Source organism: Motacilla alba, chromosome Z (assembly GCF_015832195.1).
Source record: "Motacilla alba alba isolate MOTALB_02 chromosome Z, Motacilla_alba_V1.0_pri, whole genome shotgun sequence".
Lineage (NCBI taxonomy): Eukaryota > Metazoa > Chordata > Aves > Passeriformes > Motacillidae > Motacilla > Motacilla alba.
The window spans coordinates 8001380-8024325 of record NC_052046.1 but is presented as its reverse complement, the minus strand read 5'-3'; the positions used below and the strand labels follow the sequence as shown (position 1 = coordinate 8024325).

The following is a 22946-nucleotide window of genomic DNA, read 5'->3' as shown; positions in this document are numbered from 1 at the left end:
CAGTCTGCTGCTCACAGTCTGCTGTTACTTTTTTCCAGACCAGCTCAACTTCCCAGCTGCAGGAGTATTCTGGCATGTAAACATTTATTTTTCCTTCTGCATCCCTTCTTGGAGAGACACGAACTTTTGTGTGGTTATTTTCCTAAACATCTGATGCCATTTGATCTCTGTGATCAAAGGTTCCAATGCAGAGAAAACTTGCCAAAGGCCAGAGAGCTGAAAAGAAAGCCGATGAGCATTTACACCTTGCCCAAAGTAAGGTGTAAATTACCTTTGAAGAGAGGAGGATCTCACCTCTGGAATACTGAACAAACTCGCCAGAATCCCAATGCTCCTATCTCTCTATTAACACAGATACAGTGTGAATTTTGCCATTTCTTTTCTGGGATAATACTAAGGGTAAAGAATTCAGCTCAGATTTTAAGCCTCTTCCTGGTGTCTCCAGTGTCACAAAGCACTGTGCTGGCTACAAGGCTGGGGTGAAAGTGTAACAGGCTGTGCTGTTCCTGAGCATCCCATAGGTTTAGGGCTAGCAAAATATTTGTCTCCACTTCCTCTACCAGCTGTTGTGTGCTGGAAAGCAGTGCCTGTCCCACACCAGACAGAGCTGTAGTTGGTGTGTGGGGAGTGACCCCTGTGTGTGAAGGTGTGGTGGCCAGCACACAATCTGAATTTTCACTTGATCATTACTTCACTCTGATTAAATTCACCATGAGCTGCAACATGATGAGAAAAACACACCCATCAAACTGATGATGGAGACAAGAACAAGGCTGCTCCATGGGACTTGGGCTGGCAAGGACTAACTGATGTGGAAATTATGTGATCGAGGGTCAGTAATTACAGGACTCTCCTGCTCCACATGGGAGAAGCCACAGCTGGAAAATAGCTTGCTCTTTCCTAGGGACATCCCAGGAAAAGCTGTGAAAACAATTTGAAGAATGCCTCTGTATGCATGAGGCCACACCATTCCCTAAGAAAGCCAATGTAGTGGGGAGGAATGGGCTCTAAGGCTACAGAGCAATTTTATATGCAAGGACTTGCACATATAGGAAATCAGGCCAAAGTGGTGTTTTGAAACCCTAAAAGTCTCAGTGGCTAATGTTCAACTGATTCTTTTTTGGTCTGTGCTGACAGGTTGCTTTTAGACTGACCACTTTTCTCCAGGGCTTATATATGGCATTGGTTTCTGGTGTGGGCTCTCCTCAGCCTGGTGCCAAGGAAATGCAGTGAAGAGTGTTTGCATTTTCAGTCCCAGTCAAGTAGCGGAGAATTGCATTTTTTAAAATTGAAAGTGCCTGTAATTTACCACAATTTGACCTGTTCCTATGGGGGGAAAACCCACAGTAATCACAAAGAAACCAGATGTTTTTTTTCTTATGCACAGACCAACCTCACCAGGGCAAGAATTTACCCAAGCCTTCATCTTTGGTTGTAGAATATCCTTTACTATATCCACATCTCGTTTGAAGCCAGGTTACCCCTCTGATAGTGGAAAAGCTGGGAGCCATCATCCCAGGGCTGCACAAAGAGGGAGCTGCACCATTGCAAGGCCCTGACCTAAGACCATGCCCTAGCATGGACCCCAGTACTGCACCATTTGGCCACTAAAGGGAGCAACTCCCAGCCCTCCAGTTGACTCCTGGTCTCATGGGCAGAGCTGAGAGGTGTGACATTGGTGCTGTTCAGGACCGGACCGCAAAAGTGAAAGTGAAGCCACCATTTTTAAAGTGTTTTTGTGCAAAAGGCTTAATGGTTTATCAAAGTGAGAATGACCTCAGCAAGCATATGAGACACACAAGAGCTGAGAGGATGTGGCTGAATGGGAGCATCGTGCCAGTAAAATTTTTAGTCTCACTTGCCCTGCCACTGTTCACCTGCCAGCCTTTGCTGCTTTTCCTTTGGGAGGGATGTGAGGTTTCCTCCCCATGCAGAGCCCAAAGTGATGCATGAAAAGCCGAATTCAATCTGAGCAACCCTCAGGATGATGATCAGGGTAAACCCACAGCAGGAGCCTGCTCCCCCATCCAGGAGCTCAATTCTCCCTTCCATCCTCTCCAGCTCTAGGACAACCACAGCTGGTTTGTGAGGCTTTATCTCTGCCATGAGCTATAATGCTGCCTCTTAGCAGGAATAATTCTCTCTAAAGAGAAAATGACCCTGTGACAGCACGGCCAAGTGCAGGGTTTCAGCAGACACATCCCACGCCCCTCAGAACACTCCTGCTGAACTTTGCTTTTTTTTTGCCAGGCCAGCCCTGCATCCCCCTCTGCTCCCAGCCCTGGCAAAGGCAGCGGGCCAGCCTGCTTAGCATGCGTCTGTCATTGCTGGGAGCAGTCACTGCTGCTAAGCAGCCGAGCCCGGCAGCCGCGAGCATCTCGGTCCAGCATCCCCCCCATCCTGGCTCGTCATATGATTTCTCCTAAGGGACAACTGCTGAGCGGGACTGTGTCTCGAGCTGATCCTTTGCTGATAAGCCAGCTGCCAAGCCTCCACTGCTGAGACAAAAGAGTTTTTCTCTTCCCAGCAGGGTTTTTCTGCTGTGAATGACAGAGAAAGGGGTAAAAGTGAGCTGCCTGGCACTCCTCGTGGGCTAGAGGCTTTGGAGGCTCCTTGTCCCCTGCTGTGCTGGCAGATCATGGAGCTTTTCAGGCTGAGCCTGGGCTGCATTTGCCTCCTTCCTTGGCTTGAGGGTAAGTTTCTCCTCTTTTGGGGTAGCTGTAAAGTGGGAAGAGAACTGCCTCCTGGGTTTTACCCTGCTTTTCTGCTGAACTGTTGCTTGGGCTGCAAAGCTCAAGAACCCACCAGCTGTAGAACAAGTGCCGACAGGCACATTTAAGGGCAGCATTTAAAATGGGATTAAACACAGGGCTACAGAAGAGTGAGGGACAGGCTGGCAAGGTGCTGCCATGGCTGGGCCAGGGACACTGTGCCATCATGCCGGCAGCTTTTATAAAGTGCTTTTAAGCTGCTAAGAGTAGTGGATGAATAAACCTGCTCAGGGAGGGAGGCAGGCACTAAGTGACCTCCTAAGCACTAATGTTCCTCCTGGTCCCAGCTGCTCCTTTCCAGCAGAAGTGAGTGAGCTCAGAGCATGCTAGCAGCATGGGAGAGGGTAGTGGGAAGTGCAGAAGTATTAGTCCTGCTCCTGTGGTGGTTGGCTGGGAGCGGGATGTGCTGGGAAGCTGCAGAGTCTGCACTGCTCACCTCCATAGAGCAAACTTGGTAGCAGCTCATGTTGATATTCAGCTGCTTTCTGGGGTTGCTCCTATCCTGTATCCTGCCCATGCACAGGAGTATTTTGAACCCAAGCAGGCCTGGTTTTGACGTGCATGGGTAGATGCAAAAAGCAGAAGTCCCTGCTGAGCATCATCCCAGAGATCTGGAGCAGTGCTACCCAGGAACAGTTTCCCAGGAGTGGTGCTACCATGGTCTCACCAATCCCATCATGGACATCAGGAGGAATCAATTTTCTTTAAAAATGGGAAAAGCCCCTGAGCTAATAAGCCTTTTTATTTTGCTGCTATGACTGAGATGTCAGGTTGAAAGCGACTCATTGCTATATATATATATATATATATATATATATATATATATATATATCACTGAAGTTCTTCAAGGCTCCTTCAGTCCCAGAAGCAGCAAGAACAGCCCTGCAGTTTTACAGGTTACATGCTCAGAGCTGTTCCAAATCCCTCAACCAGAGGACCACAACTATTTGGGCTGCCCACCTGGGATGTTGATTCCTTAAAGACAAACCTCAGACTGGCACCTCTGACCAGCTACTTTCAACTCCTTGCTGCACAAGTGAGTGCTCCCTGGGATGCTTTGAGAAGTTACCTTCTCAATTTGCTCTGCAGCTGGGTAATAGGAGAGGTTTGTGCTCCTACAGGTTTGACTTCTGCTCCATCTACTGCTGTTTTTTGCACATGAAAAGTTTCCAATTAAAGTGAACTGAATCGCTCACTTTGTAAAGCCCCAGGCTGAGGCTATGTCCCTGTAGTGGTAAGGAGTGATGATGCACATGCATCTTTTAAAAATCAGAGGAAATTGGGTTAGGACTGGGAAATTATACCATTATGGCATGCAAATAGAGCAGAAAAGCCTTCATGGTGCTGCTCTTCCTTTGCCTCTAAGGTAGGATCTTGTCTGGTGTTAGATAGAATTATTTTTTACTGCTGCCATACAATGCAATCCACATGGTTTGGTTTTATTAGTAAAGTATGGAGGATCACAGGGTATTTAATTTCCTTTCTAGTGTAATGCTTGTAGTGCAAACATGATCAGCCACTGCATTTCAGACAGAACAGTAATAAAACAATTAAACCACCATTGTTTTGCAGAAAGGAATTCATCTTCCCAATGCCTGGCAATGCCCAATGAAGCTCAAAGCACAGAGCACAAACATGTTCATGCTTGGGGCTGAAATCCCCCTGTGGCAGCTTTTCCCTATCCCCTCCTGCCTGGGGCAGCTGAGTTTTAAGGCTACTGGCAGGACAGAGATGCTTGCTCTCAACAGACCTCTGAGGGGTGGGTTTCCTGCTGAAAACTGGAAATCCTGGAATTTCCTAAGCTGGTTCTGACAGTTGTTTCTTTGGAAAGTACCTGCAAGCAGACAGGAGACAAAAATTAGTTAGATGTCAGAAAAAATGTTCTTCATGAGTGAAGAGTGATTGGGCAATGGAATGGGCTGCCCTGGAGGATGGTGGAGTCACCATCCCTGGAGGTGTTTAAAAAAAGACTGGATGTGGTGCTCAGTGCCATGGTTTAGTTGATGAGAAAGTGTTAGGTTAAGACTTGATGATCTCAAAGGTCTTTTTCAACCTAGTTAACTCTGTGATTCTGTAAAAAAATTTGTTAAAAAGACAGACCTAATGGTGACCCCATGAAGTGCAATGGGCAATGGGAAGTCAGGCGCCAGCAGGATCTGTGCCTACATGTATAGAAAGAAAACTGCTGAAATAAAACTGCATTTAACACTGACTCTGGACCCCCATGCACGGGGTGTGAGGCTGTGGTGGTTGTGTTTGGCATCTTGGCCTGATCCCATATCTTGGGAGTCACTCTCCTCACCCTCAAGCCCATGGCAGTGCTGGCCCTGACCCCTGATGCCCTGACCTCCAAAGGCAACCTTAAGCCTTTTGCACTGAAGAGGCAGAAAGGCCAAGCTTGTACAATACTTCTGCTCCCCCATTAACTTTTGCAGCCTCCAACTATCTTTCACTTGGGGGATTTCTTGGCTGTGATGCATTTAACTCTTCAGTAGCTACCAGACCTTCTCCCTTGGCTTGTGCAGGTTCTCCCCAGCAGCAATACACAATGCTTGGGTGCAGAACCACTTCCTGCACATTGCAAGCCTTCTCTTGGCACTCCTTGTCCCATCCAGGATCAGTCCTTGACCAGTCAGCCCCTCTCCATCTCCTCCAAACCTCTCTGGATTTTGTAGACACTCATCATATCCTCCCCCCAGGGACTGGTTTTCCCCACTTGCATCAGCTTTGTGGTGACTTCACCAACCTCCCCTGCTTCCTACAATCTATAGATTTTTTTTTCCATGTCAAAACCTTTCTTCTTTTCCTATGGCTGCTCTGCTCCCTTGGAGGCCTTTGCTGACCTACTTGGTCAAAAGTGGACCTTGCAGTAATGTGGAAAGATGTGTAGCCCTGTTGGTCAACCAAAATCAAGATATTCTTAAGAAAGCAGCAATGGTTAGGAAAAAATAAGGGCCAAGCCACCCCAAAAAATTTGCAAATGTCTTTGATCAAAACATCACAGGCAATGCTTAGAAACAGCAGAAACTTTCCCAGTCACACTGGGATTACTGGTAACCAAGGCTTTCTCAGTGGCATTACCTTAATTAGGAACATTGCATGGATTTTGCCCCTAATCCTACGTGGAACAGCATGTCCCAGGGGTGGTCATGCTGCAGAAAAGCAGGGGCCTGGATTTGCTTGCTTTTCTATCTTGTAACCAGACAGAGTGTCAGTATCATAGGACAAATGAGCTGGCATCAAGAGCCTTGATAGAAATTGTTTATTTTGTTCCTAAAAATATGAAGAGGCCAAAGTGTTCAAGTATGAGCAGCCCAAAGCAGGCATCTACTTGGACTCTGTGGGTAAGGCTGGCATTTTCCAGAGACGCTGAGTCCCATCCTCAGGGAGTACACTAGATGATCTGTTTGCTCCAGGTTAACATTCTTTAAATGTTAGAGCTCATGGCCTTATTTGCAGGACTACTGGGCAGTGGGACTTGGGATGTCATTTTGTCTCCTGAGTAAAGATTCTTGGTGCCTGATGAGTATCTCAAAGTAAACATCCTCCAGGTTTAGTTGTGGGTCTACCCCCTGTGATTTTGTGGGGCACGAGCAATGGCTGCTGGCACTCAAATGTAACTGCAATGTTTGCTGTCTCTGTGCAGGTAACAAACATGATGATTGTTTAGAGGGGAACATAAAACATCGAGCACTCCACAGAGAGCAAAACACATATGTCCTGTTGTGTCAAACAGCAGCACTCTTCAAAGTGTAATAAAAATACCCAAAACTTTCAAATGGGGAGTCATTGCCAAGAAAGGAAAAGAAAATACAGCAAAGATTGTGGCATGCTTAATAATAAAACCTGTAATAAAACGTATGAGAAAAAGACCTGAATGAGCAGCCTAGAGAGAGAATACAAAAACTGCCAGCAGAAATTTTCAAACATTATTTGAAGCAGGAAGTTGGTGGGGGTCAGGAGGTCGGTAAATAACTGGCACAAATGCAAGAAGGGCGACCAAAAGTAGGGCAGTGTAGAAAGGCTGAATGGATTACTGGCTGTAGTGCTCCCTTCAGACATGGTCAGGGAGGTTGTGGCAGTCACTCTCTGCAGTTTGAAGTATTGTCAAACAGAACTGGCAACAGAGGAAGTTTAAGGAGGAAAGAGGAAAAAAATTAATCATCTGTGGCAAAGGACCAGCCCAAATGTCTTTTGAGTTACAGGAAACTAAAGATGACATTTAAAAATGTATAAGGAGTGTATTAAATTCTTATTTAAGGCAACCTTGACACCAAAGGGCTGCATTACAGCATTAATGCCCCTCTTAAGAGGGATCCTTGACCAGCCTAGGGAGACACAGGTCCTTAGGCTCCACTTCAGCATCAGGCAAGTCAGTGGAAGCAAAAAAAGAGTATTTATTGACAGATAAACATGAGAAAAGTCAATGCAGCTTTTGTAATGCCTGACATCCATGATGGTATCAGTAAGAACACAAATGTGCTGAGCAGATCAAGGTCTTGTGCCAGTGTTTGCAAAAGGCTTTTGATAAGAATCTTCCACCAAGGCCCTTAAGAAACTCCATTCTCATGGAGTAGGAGACAAACCTACCCCATAGGCTGGAACACAGACATGGAATAAGTTGACAATGATCACAGCAGTGATAGTATCAGAAGGTGCTCAGAAAGACCAGAAGAGATGAATAATGAAGTAATTAAGCTTGCTGATGCCACAAAGTAATTAAGAATAATCAAAACTTAAGTTGACTTTGTGAAACTACAGAAGGACCACTGATACTGATGGAGCAACAAAATGATATTTTTCTTTGAACTTCACAGCTGAAAAATGCAGTGGGCAAAACCATTTTACCCATAAACACCCAGTGATACTCTCTGAGTTGGTTCATACAGAGCACTGGAATGTCTGCCCAGCCAGAGAGGTTGTGGAATCTCCTTATCCGGAGATGTTCACACCCCATGTGGATGTGTTCCTGTGTCTCCTGCTCCAGGTGATCCTGTGCTGACTGGATTGGACTGCATGATTTCCAGTGGTCCCTTCCAACCCCAACAAATCTGTGATTCTGTGATTTTTGGAAGGAGGCACTGGCATCTTGTTGTCTTGAGTGAGCTATTTACTTGTCTGATTCTTACCCTCTTCCTCTATTAGCAGATGTTAATGGCCCAGCGCCACTGACAGGATCCTGGGCTCAGCAGATGTTTTATCTGATCCAGCACAGTTGTTATATTCCCTTGTTACATTGTAATGAATGTCTCAAATTATTACTTTGGAAATGGGTTTCTCACAGTTAAGCTGAAGCAAAGATGTGAGAATCCTGAATTCCACATCCTAGGGAAAAATGGCAAGGGTGGGGTGGGGCTTATTAATCCATTTCAATTTTCTAAAGTTTATGGGAAATTACTTACGAGACATTTCTCCTGCCTTAAGAGGCTGGCAGAAACTGAATTCCCAAATGCATTAAATACCTCCACCCAGCCCTCAGTTAGGGTTAAAGAGAACAGGACTCACAAGTTGCCCACAGATAGCCCAGAAATTGAATTTCCATTTAGACACATTGGCTCGGCAGGAATTGTCTGGATTGGTGGCTGTCACAGGTCCATGCAAGTCAATATCCCAGCACAGACACATTGATCAGACAGTCTCAGAGCTGACGGAGAAGCACTATGGTTTCTGGCTGCTCTCCTCAGGCATTCAGGCTCAGCAGAAAGCCCTGAGCTGTTTCTTATTTAGCAGCCCCAAGGCATTATTAATCTAGCAGAACCCTAGAATTTCCTGAGAGAAAAACATGAGAGCTCCTTTAAATCATTGTTTACACCATTGTTATTGTGTACCAGCTTCTGTTTATACTGTCACTAATCTTTTCAGGTACTGAGCCAAGTACTTGTATTGGCTCAGTATTGTTTTGGTTTGTTGCGGTGGTTTTTTTTATTTGGGAAAGGAAACTCTGCAGAAATAGCTTAGATAAAAATCACTATTCTTGCCTAACATCACTTTTCTGTGTCCTCTTTATGCTTGCTCAGTACTATATGCCAATGGGGCTTTCATAATTCTGTCTCCTGGGGAGAAAAGAAAAAAAAATTCACTGTAAAAGCTGGGAGTTGTGATGTATTGTTATTAAAAGATTTCTCAGAATGTCCAGAAATTTGAAACTTCTATTTCTATCCATCTATCTTAGGCATAAAATATACAGCAGAAAGTTCACCTGCAACACTGGTGGATGGTTTAGCACTTAACATTTTGCTCAGGATATTCACAGGCCACGCCTGATGAAATTATACTGAAAACAGTGGCAATCCTTCAGCTAATGTGATATCCATCCTAAATCATCTGAGATGTTGGGACCTGTTGCTCTTAAAAGCAACAAGCATTTACAGAAATTGCTTCAAATTGTGTGTTTGTTGTGGGACAGCTGCAATGTCTCCCACTTACAAAAGGATTTTTAAAAGTGGTGCTTTTGTTCCTAAGGTGCACAGACCAATGTCAGGTGTGCTAAATCCAAGATAATTTCAATACTTACATGAGCTGCCTCAGCCAAGTATTTACACATTTCTGGTGGGGTATGGCTTTATCCCTGCACTGCTTTGACACCTCCAGAAGCCACTTAATAGAAAGTGTAGCCCAAGGTGGCCTAGCTGGCCCCAGATGAACAGCACAAGGGGGATTTCAACTGCTCTTTTATAAGAAACATTTGACCTGGGTAGGGGCAAAAGATCCCTCAAACTATCTAATTCATTTGGAGGGAGGGAAGGATGGCTACCTAGTTAAAACAATTGAAGTACTGAATTAAATACATATAGATATGTATATATAGAGGCAGATATTTGATACAATCATTCCAGCTGGAAGGATGTTTTTCCTCATTAGTAGCATAACTGCTATTTTCCTCTAGCATTGCTCATGGCTATTTGCACGCTCCTGTTTGTCAAAGAAATGTCATTCCAGGAAATTAGGAAGTTGTGGGAACTGTTTATCCAGGCATGCCCATCCAGGAAAGGACTGGTGGGTTACATCTTACCTCCCCCAGGGTATTTACAAAGAGATGTGTTAGTGCACAGTACTGAACCCTGCTCTGATTGTACCACAGTAGCAGAGGGACAAGGCTTCCTCATAAGGAACACCCGGCTGGAAAAGTGCATCCGCGCCTCCCAGGAGACCAACAGCATCAGCCTGGCCAGCTGCAAGGAGCACTCCCAGCAGCAGAGGTGGGGCTGGGACCCCGATACGGGCACCATCGTCAGCCTGCACACGAGGCGCTGCCTGTCGGCCCACAGGATGCGCCAGAACGCTCTGGTCAAGCTGGAGCCCTGTGGAGACTGGGAACGCCAGGCATGGTCCTGCAGCAAGAAGGGACACTTGACTCTGCAGAGCCTGGGCTTCCACCTCGGCACCAAGGAGGGAGGCCACAAGGTCTATGTCTCGAGGGAGAAGGACAAGTTCAGCAGGTGGAAGACGCTGGCAGATGAAACTATCTGTGCTGCTGCCCGGACAGCAGCTGAGAGGCCCAGCAAACCAACACAACAAGCTCTAGACACACGTGTGTGGATCTATGAAAGTAAGATGAGGTAGATTTAGTGTTGGATAACATCTAATCATGTCATCCAAGCCATCTAACACCAGGCTTGCATATGCCATTCTAACTCGTGTTCACTTCGGCCCCACCTGGAGAAACACCAAATGGCTCCAGCTCAACCCCACTACCTGGTACCACTGGTTTCCAGTAGTGGCTGTTTAGTGATTTCCAGAAGCATGCAAAACCTTACATGATCAGGTCTCAAAAACCCAGCTGCGTTTCTGAGGACAGACAAATATTTTGGTAAAGTATTTCTGAATTGGTGCCCACAGCTAAGAATACTGGAAATTGCTTGAGCCTCCCAAGCACAAAACACACAAGGAAGTCTCCCAGAGTCATGCACTTTAGATTTTGAAAGAGCTTTTGGTACTTTGGAATGTCTTTTTTGGTAAAACAACTGGAGGCAGCTGAAAATCTCTTTTAAACTTACACAAATTATTAAGAAGCATCTGTATCAGAAATTATTGCTTCAGTTTCTGAAATTAAAGTTCTCTTCTGTGACACCCCAACAGCGCACCCTTCACTAATGAAACCTAGTTCTAATCTTCATTTCATGTTCTAATTATCCTGTGAACCTTGCTGCTGGTGCCCACTGTAGCCACAAAGACACTGGTGAATACAGCAAGTAGTGGGAGGTAGCTTAAGTGTTGCTCTCCCTTTGCAGTAGGAAATCCCAGAAGATGTCATCAAAATTATTAAAAATGGGGTTAATATTAACCATTTATGGCCTTGGCCTTTGCTGAAGAGAATCCAAACTCTGCTTTCACAAGTGTTCACTGGCCTTTGTCTTAGACTGGACACAGAAAGGGCAAAAACCCTGGCCTTGTCACAATTTTAGGAGTTTGACATGAGGCTACCAAACACCAGGCATGGTCATTTTAGCAAGATGTGGCTGCGATCATTTGTTGCATGCCCAGTGAAGCCCACTGCCGACCACTGATAGCCCATGGTCCAGTCTGTTTCCCACTAAGTCCTTTCTGCAGACAAAGGTGGTTTTCAGTACTTATCTTGTCAAGTTGTGTGCAGAACTATGACCTGAAAATTACATTCCATTCCTCCTCTCCTCCTCTCCTTTCTCCCAGTCCAGAGACCCAAAAAGAGCTGGTGTTTGTAATGGTTTTTATGTGTTTGTCCGCTCTGTAGGTGATGAAGTTCCCAACATTCCTCAAGGAAAATTATTTCCTTGTCAGGAGGCTATTCCTTACCTTAAGGTTAATGGACCCAAAGAGATTTTGAGCTCTGCAGAAATGAGAAAATAGAAAATGTGATGTATCTAGTTGCCATAAGCAGATGGATGGTAGGTATAACCTTTTGATACAGAGACACTGTATCTAATTTGAAATAAAAAGAGATACATCAGCTGCTTTGGCTGTGGTGTGTAGAGAGGGTGGCCTTTTTCCCCTCAAGGTTTTTAATTAGCCAACTAGAAGGTCAATGTGTAATTACCACAATAGTTACAAGTGTTAGTGTTTGTTTAACATTAAGTTAAATATGGACCATACAAATTAGATACCATAATAGGCTAGTTAAATATAGGCTAGGAAATGCGTGGAACATTTAAGATATGGGAAAAAGGCATCTGAAAAGAGCATTTTCATTCCCCAAGGCAATGCTCCTGGCAGCCCAGGGCTGCCTTGGAGCCAGGATCCCTAAATAAGGCTGTGAGGGTAAACACAGAGCAGCTTTTGAATCAGGCTGTGCCACTTGGTGCGTCTCATGCAAAGTCATAATTTTCCCATCAATCCCATGGTTCAGTCTACTGGAGGGAATCTCTGACTACTCAGTAACAACACCAAAGTCCTATATATCTATTCAGCCATTTCTTATCTAACTTCCACCTGATCATCACCAGACAACTTCGGTGGGCTATCTGCTCAATAAATTACACCTGTGTAGCTGTGCTGTGGGTGTTCATGCCACAGGATGGGATGGACAGGCAGCTGGGAGCCCTGAAGTCATTCTGTTCTTGGTCTTGGCATGTGCATCATTGCAGCAGAGAGGTGAATTGCTGACACCAAACTTCACACAACCTCCCTTCTAGCAGCAGTTGTTTGCCCACACACCCTACTCTGCAGTAGGACTGGAGGGCAAAGGAAGGTATTGAGCCTTGCAAGAGGCATGGCCTACTTAGCACTCTCTGGATCCCATTTTTATATCTGCACTGTAAATAGCTGTGATTCTTCCACTTGCCTCTTCCTCACACATCACCTTTAACAGCTGGTGTTGCACTCATACTTTTAAAACCCATGACCACATCTACCACCAGAAAACAAGCTCTGCTTTGGTTGTTGATTCCATCTTGAGAGGTCCATTTCACCTTTAAAATCTGTGACAGCTGAAAGCCCCTGATGCACAGGAGGAAGTGATTGCTACTGCATCACATCCTTGTCGCCCTGCAGGGCAGAGAACCAAACCAGCAGGGCTGGGCTCCTTTTCCTTGCTGGGCAATGAGCATATCCAGGCTCCTGTACAAAAAGTAAATGATAATCACACAAATCTTTGCTTTATTTCCTTCCAAGCTAAAACCATCGATTCATCAAAGATCGATGCTGTGGATAGAGAATCTTCTGTGAGCTTGACTGACCCTCCTCTGGCTACCAAGTTCAACAGCACAGTGTCTCCTGCAAAGACCAAACAGGCACAGCTCCCAGCAAATGAGGGTGAGCACTTTTCTGAATGTGCAAGTAAGAGCAGCAGGAAGGAAAGTGTGGGCAGCACCTGGAGGTTACTCAGCTATTTTCAGTACTGGAAGAGTATACCTGAGGATTTCTGAAGAACTTCCATGTGTACCACTGAGTGCTTTCACTCAACATGCTGAGGAGTTTCCCTTGGCAAGCAGTGCAGTGACACAGGCATAACCTGGAGGCACAGCCACCCACTGTTTTAGGAGCAAAAATTATCTGTGGTTGGGAAATACCAAGTGACAATAAAGTCCCCTTTTCCTTTCCCATACAAAAGGAATTTGTGGTTACAGTGAAGCCTCATGAGGAATCCAGACCCCTGGTCCAACTGGAAGCCGCTAATCAGAATCTTTCTGCTTCTTCCACTAGATCCATCCCACAACCACTCCAAGAAACATGGAAATCGGGGGAAAAACACTGGGGCCAGGCTTGCAGGTAGGTCCAGGGATCAGCCAGAGCAGGAAGGGACCAGGCAGATGAAGGTTCATCAGCACCCCTGTCCTTCCCATTGTGACAGAGACACATTCCCCTGGGGTACTGATGAGGATGCTCAATAGGGAATGAGTGCACAAAATTACCTGTCAGAAAGACTCTTTTTAAATCTCCGAAGGCCTGTAATAAAAGAATAGTAAAAACATGAAAATCAGGCAGCTGCCAACACTACTGCTTTCCCCAGCCCTTCTTATTTTGTATCAGAAAGATGCAGAGTGGAGAAGCATGAGATACTATTGTCTTGGTAGCAAGAAAGAAAAACTTTTGTGGCTACTTTCAATAGAAGGATGCTGTGCAGTGTAAAAGCAGCTGTAAAATGTTGATCTTGTAGACAAAGCACTTTTCCTGTTACCCGGCATTTTTCAGGGACATTACAGGTGATTTTTTTGTGGCAATCATGACTATTGCATAAGAACAGGGATATGTACAGCAAACACCTGATGCTTTCTCTGATACCCTTTCAGGCACGAACTGGAAGACAGCCATGCTGGTCCTCAGTCCCTTGGCATTCATACTGGGATTAATAATACTGACACTCAATGTTCACTACAACAAGTAAGTGAGAGTCAGGTTCATTGGCTTTGCCACAAACAGAATCTTAAACAAAAACTCCAGCATCTCAAAACAAAAGTCCTGGTCATGGCACCCTTCCCCATTCCACACCTGAGGTCACTGGCTCTCAGCAGATGGGTCCGGTCACCAGTGTGTCACCCTTGGGGATTTCTCCTCTCTGCCACGCTGTTTATCCATCCCACTCACTGACCCACCCAAATACAGCTACTAATGCTGGCTCCTCCTGCCCTACACATCTTGTGCCATCATGAAGGAAGTGGCATTACAGTTGCTGAGGTGGAGAAGCAACCAAGTGACAGACAGGTGCGGTTACTCTCTTCTCTCTTCTCTTAGGAAGAAGAAAATCCTCTCTGCTCTGAAGAGCTCTCCAGCCAACAGCAGCAGAGTTGATTTACGGGAGCCAACCCCCCTGCGAAGAGGCCCCCAGCCCTACCTTCCACCATCCCGCTCCCCTTCCCTGAGGCGTGGAGAGATCCTCATCGAGTGGAAAGACGGGACAGTCACTCCTCTTTTTGACAACATCAATTACCAAGTGGACTAGCTCCAAAATGATAAGCTTTTGTTCCCTCCCGTGTCACTGTTCCCACTGGGAAGATTGCCACCACAGCTATCTCCTCCCTACCCTTGCTGTTTTGACAAGAAGCACAGTTTGGGTTTTTTTTTCTAAACACTTGAGTACAATCTTCTTGCACAGGACAAGGTTGAAGCAAGCAGAGTAGATTGTTTGGTTTGTATAGGCACATGCTGCTTAGCAATTTCAGAACTGCTTTTACCCACAAGAAACCCCAGGTTTCCCTAAATGAAGCTGGGACTAGTGCCAGCTGCAACTGCCCATTGAATCAAAATTAAGAGTTGGCATATGAAAAAGTGAATCTTTGAAGACAAGGCAAAAGGTAAAAAGCAAAAGTCCTGATGATCCTTAATTTCTTTTCAAGATAAAAGCAGCTGCCAATAGACACAGAAGGCTATCAGTTACATTGTCAGTGTGAGAATGTAATTAATAAGCACTGCCTTCTATAAAATCTCTTCCGGGTATCTGCCAAAATATTCATCCCCACTAAGTTGTCAATTAAGTAAAACCAAGTAATTTTTCTAACTTAAAAGGTAGCACTCCACTGTCCCCTCTGCATCATTGCAAGAGCCCTGCTGAGAGAGCATGTGTCTCTCCAAACTTTTCCATATTTAGGATATACTAAACCTTATTATAACACACATCCTCTTTTATTATATAGACTGGCAAGAAATGTCAGTCATGCTTATTGGGGATATTGCATATAGAGCCACTTTATTCCAGCTTCAGTCTCTGATTTCCTATAATCATATGGCATAGTCAATGAATAGATACACTGCTCCACCAGAGCAGTAATACAGTTGTTTTTCTTTTAGATAGGAGTAAGACATTGTTTTCAGCCTTCACACTTCTTATTTGAGCAAAATTAGCTGAGACTATCACACTCAATCCTGATCTTTTCTCAGTGAAATCTGCAATGTCTTAGTACTTTCTTAATATTCATGAATGTATGCTTTCTTTCTCTCTGATTCTGAGATGATGTAATCATGGCTGTAAGTCAAGAGTTATGTGGAGAAAGAAACAATAACACCAGGAAATTACAAGTATAAGCTGTGTCAGTGCATTTGTTCAGTAGAGCAAGGGAAACCATATCCTCACGTCTCTTACTTGAGCAATGCCTTTCACTTGACCTAAATTAAGCTGTTATGCTATTTCAGTGTAGCTTGGATTTCTCTTGAGTTTGGTTTTATTTAACCTACAGTAGAAGTAAGGTCTCTCCAGGGAATTTAAAATCTCTGGGGTTTTTTATTATTTTGAAATCTCTGGTTGGTTGTTTGTTTTAGAGGTTTTTTTCATTATTTTTCTTTTTAAATGGTAAAAAGTTTACTGTCATAAGATATTATTATAACCAAAAAATTTACTGGTCTTAAAAAAAAAAAATCAAGCCCTATTGGTTTAGGGCATAAATATCACAGAGGTTGGAAATAAATATCTTTGCCAGGCAGATTATTCCATAATTATTTACTGGAGGGTTTCCCAGATGCTCCTTGGGAAAATATTTTACTATTAGACATGGGCAGAGGAAGAACTCTTTCTTCACCAGTAAGCAGCAAGAATCAGAGTTAAATTCTGACTTTCCAACATTTCTACTTTAAATGAAACTCAAAGACTCTAGGATCAAAAAATGTTCAAGAATCATTTTACTTGCAAAATTTGTGGGAATACATTCTGTACATAAATCACTTAAAATGCACACACAGTGCCTTACACATTATCACAGTTACACCCCTTGGAATTTTGTCCAAGGACACATCACCTTACACTGCACAGCACTGGTCACCCTCCAAAACCTTGACTCGCTTTGGAAAACTGTGTGAGCAGTGCCATTAAAAAGGAAATACTGGCTTGGAGCTGAGCTAATATGTGTTTTCCAAAGCACCAAGTGCCTGCGTTCCTAACTGCTGAATGGGCAGAACCGATGACTTGTTAATGACTCTCTAACTCCAGCTTAATATGCTAATCTTGCTCATAAACAGGAAGGCAGCAACGCCATTGTTTACACAGCACTGATTAAATGGTACCTCAAACAATAATGAAAAACCAAGACTGAGGCTGCACGGGCTTTTAACTCTTCTCTCCCACTCTCACTGGTTGTTACACTCTCTGCCACCACGTGAGTGAAACACTTCTGAGCAAGTGTTCATAATCAAAATAAAGCCTGACTGTAATGTGGACGAGCACTGAAGTTTTTTATGTGTATATATACATACATATTTTTAGAGAAAAGCCTCCTTATAGTGCATCCCCTTTTTTAAAAATATAAATCTATGCAATTTTAAATCACTCCACTGGGAGATAATGGAGTGACATGCAAGAGACTTCTGTCACACTGGTACCAACATTAGTAATGTCTGCTACCCCAAAAGATGAGTGGGTGCAGCCATAGAAGTACTGATAGTATGAAACAGACATAAGATTGCACATAAGCTTGGATATCCTGCACAGAAATTGGATTAAATACCCTTTCCCAACTCCCTGGAAAACCTATGGCTAAGGTGTCTGTTAAAGATCAAAAAACTAAAAGAAAGAGGCAAAAGAACTTCAATTTACCATTAAATACTGTACCTCAACCATTTACTAAGCCTGTCTGGATGGAAAATGTTCTCACAGCAGTACATTATGGATGTACATAAATTCATGATACAAAAAAAAAAAAGACCTGAAATGATCTGACAAGTTATCACTGCATATCACTGGAAGAGGTGGGAATAGAACTACTGCTTCCTCATTTGAAATTCAAGGTATGACTTCTGCAGTAAGCATTTTGTTATTAAAAATCCCCATATGCTCATTTTCTCAACTCTCTAGCTTTACATCAGCAAGTCAAGATGTATCAAGTGTTTGATTTTTCAAAAAGACCTGTGGTTGTTCAGCACTTCAAGGAAGAAAAAGAAAGGGGAAAAAAAAAGAAAAAGAAAAGGAGACAGAGGAACTCTTTTGTTAGCTCTGGGCTTCAATTCAGACATCTCTGGCTTATGGTTCAATCAGACTACACTTTTTTTGTGCTAGCTAGGTGAGATAAAAGCACAATCTCTTTAAAAGCTCCATGTATCCTCATGGAATTTCTACAGATTTAAAAAAAAAAATCTACATTTCTGCAGCCATATAATTCTTCCTCCAGCTTAAAACATAAAAAGCACACCTGCCTCCTCAAGAAATCCCCTTATACTTCACAAAAACACTTATTCTCTGGAGCAGAGAAACTGATGCACTTCTTTCAGCATTGCTTGCATGTCCTCATATTCTGCAAATTTGCAGGCATCCTCCAGTTTCAGCCACTGGAAAGCCTGGTGCTCCTCCGACAGCTTGATTTCTGTGTTGCAGTCCTTCACTTCTGCCAGCCAGTACACGACGGTCTTAGGCTTGCCATGGACAGGATAGTGCAGCTCTTTCTTGTAGCCCTCGATGAGGGTGAGCTGGCTGGCCTGCAGACCAGCCTCCTCCTGTGTTTCCCGGAAGGCTGTCTGCAGGTCATCCTCCCCAGGGTCCACGTGGCCTGCCAAGAGGGTGGAAAAGTAAATCTCTGGGAAGGAAAGTCACGTTTTGCTTTAATCGGGAAACGCTGGGAGGCAGAGATGAGAGCACATGGTAGCTGACACAGGATGAAATGGAAATAGGAGAAGAGAGATTGCTTTTCCAGATCTTGTGCCTTGATTTATCTTTGTCATTTGGCTTTTAGGATCACTGTTTATCCCTCACTTCCTGAAACTTCCATCAGGCTCTCAGCATCAGACATCTTTTCTTCCCACTCCTCCCCTCCACTTCTGGAGTACTCTACACCCATGAAGTTCCACCTTAGATTATACTGAGGACTGAGTCCCTCACTTTTCCTTCATCCAGTTAGAGCAGACAGGTCATCCTAGAGTCTTAATCCTCTCTCAACCATGTCCTCTCACATAAGCTCAAGGCTCAGTTCTGCAAAACTCTTACTTGTGCCAACAGTCCAGAAACAACAGGACCTGGCACCAACACGTACCATTTAAAAGGTGCATTTCATTTAGGCAGCCAGGGATTTTTTCTCTTCCATACTCTCCTCTGAAACAAGCAACAAGTCTAAAAGCCAGTCCTTTCACCAGCTGGGTAGTTCTCCTATGACACACCATTTATTTTATGCTGCTCAGAACGAGAGGTGCCACTACAAACAAAGGATAAATATAACACATCCCCAGCCATTTGTACTTTTGTTGAGAAATGTCAGATTTGGTTTTCTCATGAAAGCCCCAGAGCATAAATAGAACAAGCCAAGCAATACCTCAAAAAAGCAACATAGCAGGAGCTGGGACATTTTGGGAGGTAAAAAAGTTTAAGCTCTGTTTGGTCCCTGGTGTCACTATTTTCTAAGTAGCTGGCTCCAAACAGCTGTAATTTCATTGCAGAGATGAATTGTTCCTCAGATCTCAGACACCCAAAGTGCCCTTTTAGTACCACAACTGGGGTATGTGGGAAGTTGGTTTTGCCTTTGCAACAGGTCCCACTCACTTCCCTGCCTGTGTATCAAAAGTGGGAACACCTCTTACAACATGACATCACCTCAAATATAAAACACACTTCTCTTTCAAGCAGCCACTGGGCAGAAAACAGCATCTGATGGTGATAGCTGTTGATAACCTCAGGTCTAAGCTCAGTAAGTTGCCATGTTTGTGTGCAGTTCTAATAGACCGGGAAGGGAAATGAACCCTACATCCCCTTCCCATCAGCCTCAGCTAGTGCAAAGTCACAGTCCTAGGGGGAGAGATAAAGCTGATGAGGTTCATGTGAGGGGATCCAAGCAAGTCCAGTTTAATCCTGTAAGAGTTGCAGCAGCTTAGAGAACTTTTAAAATAACCAGGTACAGCTGTAGCTGTAGCCTTTTGTGTGTGCTTTGAGAGACAATTACAACTTCTCCTTCTGACTCCTGCCCCATGGAATCTATGTCAACACCACATACATGTTACCACACTGCACCTCCCAGGGTCACCTTGGAAGACCACTCCCGTCACAGATATTACAAAATGGAATACCTTCTCTTCATTAAATTCCCCCAAATCAACACCAAGCTTCTATTACAGGCCACCATCAGATTATGGCTTTTGCTTTCTACAATCTGAAGTGGGTGTTGAGGGAGGTGATTCTCCCCCTCTGCCCTGGTGTGACCCCACCTGCAATGCTGCATCCATCTGGAGTCCTCAGCAAGGGAAGGACATTGACCTGCTGCACTGAGTTCAGAGGAAGCCACAAATATGATCAGGGAGTGCAGCACCTCTGCTTTGGAGACAGGATGACAGGATGAGAGAGTTGGGGCTGCTCAGTCTGGAGAAGAGAAGGCTCTGGGGAGACCTCAGAGCCCCTTCTGCTGCCTAAAGGGTGGTGGTTTGTAAGAAAATTTAGAACAGACTTTTGAAAAGGGCCTGGAGTGACAGAAGGGCTCCTGCCCTCCTGAGAGGTCAGACTCAGACTACAGACAAGGAAGACGTGCTTTTACTGTGAGGCTGGTGAAATACTGGCACAAGTTTCCCAGAGAAGCAGTCAGTGCCCCATCCCTGGAAACATCCAGGTTGGATGGGACTCCGAGCAACCTGCTAGTGAAGGATGTTCCTACCCAGTGGTGGGAGCTTGGACAAGACAACCTTTAAGAGTCCCTCCAAACCTACACTATCCCATGATTCTAGGCGTTGAGACGTGTGCTTATGAAACAATTAGCTCCCTACCAAAACGCCTACAAGTAATTTAAATCACTTGTCCAGAATTACTGTGTTCCCAGGGATCCTTCCACAAGGGTTTCTTCTCACAACAATCAATCATGTCCCAGCAGATGTTTTTTAGCTTTCCACCAGGCTGCAAACTCAACTCCCTTAGGCTCTTGGTGGAGTAGACAAAGGGGGGCATTGGAAAATGTTTTCTTTCCATCAACAGGAGAGCCTAGCTGGCACTGTTAAAAGATTTCCCCCCCCCAGTTTGCAAGTTCTTGTTTATAAACTGCTGCACCATGCTTTGAAAGCACCTCATTTTACAAAATGAGAAATAAAAATCACCTGAAAAAAATCTCAGGTGGTAAAAAAACAGCATGCAAGAAGATCTCCAGGGAACCTGAAGTACTTTCGTGCTGCACTTTTCCTGGTACCAGGGCTGTGACTGTCTACTACCAAACACTGGCTCTGCAACACGCCTTTACGGAGGAGGTGCTGCTCTGTCCAGGGACACAGGGCTTGTTTTCTGCTCTGAGACCCCACTGATGACCAAGAGCTGGTAAGGGTTAACCCTCCTATCTGTCCCTCCCATCTCTACTGCATTAGGCAAGTGATCTTCCTCAATGATCTCCTAAGAACAGTGTATTAAAGTGTTTTATCAGGGATTTCAGTTTGCCCTCCTGCAGAGTGTGACCACAGTCCTGCAGATTCTGATCACACACGGGTCAAACAATCCTGCATTGGCCACATTGCAGGGGCTGGGCAAAGGGTGAGACCCGAGGCAAGAAGGCAGAACATCCCCTCATTACCTCGCTTCAGTTGTGTGCACATCTTGCCAGAAACATCAGACACCCGAGGAGCTCGGCTGGGTGACACCCCCTGCCCCACCCCAAATCAGTCGTGCCCAACACTTTGTGCAGCCACAATCTGCAGAGGATTTCAGCCTCAGAACTCCCCCCTCAGCTGAGTCAGGAGCACCACCAGCCAGCAAGCAGCAACTCTCAGGTGGTAACTGCCCCTCTAAACTGACCTCAGGCAAAATCCTCTCTGCAGCCTGACACCAATGACCTCCAGGAGTGTTACCAGAACAAAAATCACCTTTGGGCGGGGTCCAGTGGTGGGTGCCGTAGGATGTCTGCAGCAGGAGGTACTCGATGCTGTCAGTGACCTTAGAGGATGGTGCTGGCTGCAGCCTCCTGTAGATGATCAAGCCACAAGCTCTCACAGCCATTCCCCTCTGCCAGCTGCACCAGGAGCTGCGGAACAGCACAAAACACGGGGCTCAAAAAGACCAGTTCTATTCAGCCAGCAAACAGATCTCAGCACAGTAAAAAAGTTGTCCACCGTTTTGAAGTTACTACAGAATAAAATTGTATATTATTAGCTACCTTTGAAATGTAAAAAAAAATTCCTTTGTTATTGAAAAGCATGAAAAATGACCTGCATGTCATGCCTTTGCTGCTGATAAATTACAAACCATATTGCAGGGAGGGGAAAAAAATTACAAAGCAAAAGGAAAGCCACAGATTAACACTTTGAAACTTTTCCACTGCAAAACTGCAAAGGCCCTGTGCAGAGGTAATACCTCACCATTACTGGAACTGGCATATGGAAATAATTGCTCTGGACAGTTTCCCTGGAGCACAGGACTCCTCAGGATATCGGGGCAAAGCTGCGAAAATGAATGACAGAGGACAAGCTCTTTGCTGTCTCACCTAGAGATAAGGCTCTCATACAAAACTAAAAGTTTCTTAGCACATCTGTCAAGCGCTGATTTGATGTAAACAATAAGGAACACACCTCTCAAGTGATAAATACTGTCAGCAACAGGCTATGCAGCCAGCATGAGTAGTCCTATAGAGAAAAAGAAGCAATGGAAATTAGTAAGCTGTGCTCCAAATGTGGCCAATTCCCAGTTCCGGGCAAAGCTTTACATTCCGACAGAGACGCATAGTTCAGTAAATAACTTTATGGAACACAGTATTTTCCCGAGATGCCAAGAGCAGCATCGTGACACCTCCAGCTTCCAACACGGGAAACAACAGCACAGAGCCCGCCGCCACCAACCACGGCCCTGGACGACGCTCATCTCTTTTGGTCAACCACTTCAACCGCTTCCTTTAGTTCCTGCCTAGTCCCTTGGGGTCAGCCACAACAAGGACAACACCCCCATGGTTCAGCCACAACAAGGACAACACCCCCACTCCGGCCCACAGCCCCGCGGCCAGCCCGAGGAGCCAGCACCACCTCCCGTGCGCGCCGAGAAGGACAAGGACAAATCCCAGCAGGGCCCCTCCGCCGGCGCCTGGCGCCACGCGGCCTCGCCCCCTCCTCACCCGCAGAAGGTCGCCCCGGTGCCCAGGGATGGGGACACTGGGAAGCTCAGGGATAGGGACACTGGGACCGGGGACACGCGTCACCCCCACAGCGGCCACCATGGCCCCGCGCCCTCACCACTGCTTCCGGGTCCGGCAGTGGGCGGGAACCAGCGCATGATTTGCGTCTGAATTAACCAATCGCAGCGGCAGCGCCTAGGCCGGTAACCGCTCCCTCCTCCCCCCCCCCAGCCTTCCCTTAGGCCCCGCCCCCGTCGCCGAGAAGGCCTCGGATTGGCCGCTCGCGGCG

General features: G+C 45.3%; 3 protein-coding genes across 7 annotated transcripts in view; 1 reads left to right on the top strand and 2 right to left on the bottom strand.

Annotated features, from left to right (window-relative positions):
• Window positions 1-21552, bottom strand: part of LOC119695411 (myogenesis-regulating glycosidase-like) — a 29494-nt gene extending 7942 nt beyond the window's left edge. Inside the window, exons 1-2 of one of the 2 annotated variants that reach the window (XM_038123865.1) lie at window positions 21420-21549; window positions 4522-4605 (exon numbers count right to left, since the gene is read on the bottom strand). The gene's annotated coding sequence lies outside the window, so the exon portion shown is untranslated. Of the gene's footprint in view, window positions 1-4521; window positions 4606-21419 lie in introns of both variants that reach the window. The other variant, XM_038123866.1, reaches the window with a different exon arrangement.
• Window positions 2258-15701, top strand: LOC119695413. Of its 2 annotated transcripts, none has more exons than XM_038123870.1 (6): window positions 2258-2693; window positions 9856-10320; window positions 12858-12998; window positions 13389-13454; window positions 13976-14066; window positions 14418-15701. In XM_038123870.1, exons 1-6 carry the CDS (start codon window positions 2639-2641, stop codon window positions 14623-14625), a joined length of 1026 nt encoding a protein of 341 aa, XP_037979798.1. In that variant the 5' UTR covers window positions 2258-2638; the 3' UTR covers window positions 14626-15701. The 2 variants fall into 2 exon arrangements, with proteins under 2 accessions (XP_037979798.1, XP_037979797.1); XM_038123869.1 differs by having other exon boundaries at window positions 2263-2693; window positions 9853-10320.
• On the bottom strand, window positions 16268-22812 carry NUDT2 (nudix hydrolase 2). Of its 3 annotated transcripts, none has more exons than XM_038123873.1 (4): window positions 22776-22804; window positions 22122-22175; window positions 21420-21577; window positions 16268-18151 (listed from the first exon to the last, which is right to left on the bottom strand). In XM_038123873.1, exons 3-4 carry the CDS (start codon window positions 21550-21552, stop codon window positions 17838-17840), a joined length of 447 nt encoding a protein of 148 aa, XP_037979801.1. In that variant the 5' UTR covers window positions 21553-21577; window positions 22122-22175; window positions 22776-22804; the 3' UTR covers window positions 16268-17837. The 3 variants fall into 3 exon arrangements, with proteins under 3 accessions (XP_037979801.1, XP_037979800.1, XP_037979799.1); XM_038123872.1 differs by having other exon boundaries at window positions 22658-22799; XM_038123871.1 differs by lacking the exon at window positions 22122-22175 and having other exon boundaries at window positions 22658-22812.
• Window positions 22813-22946: the final 134 nt, after the last annotated feature.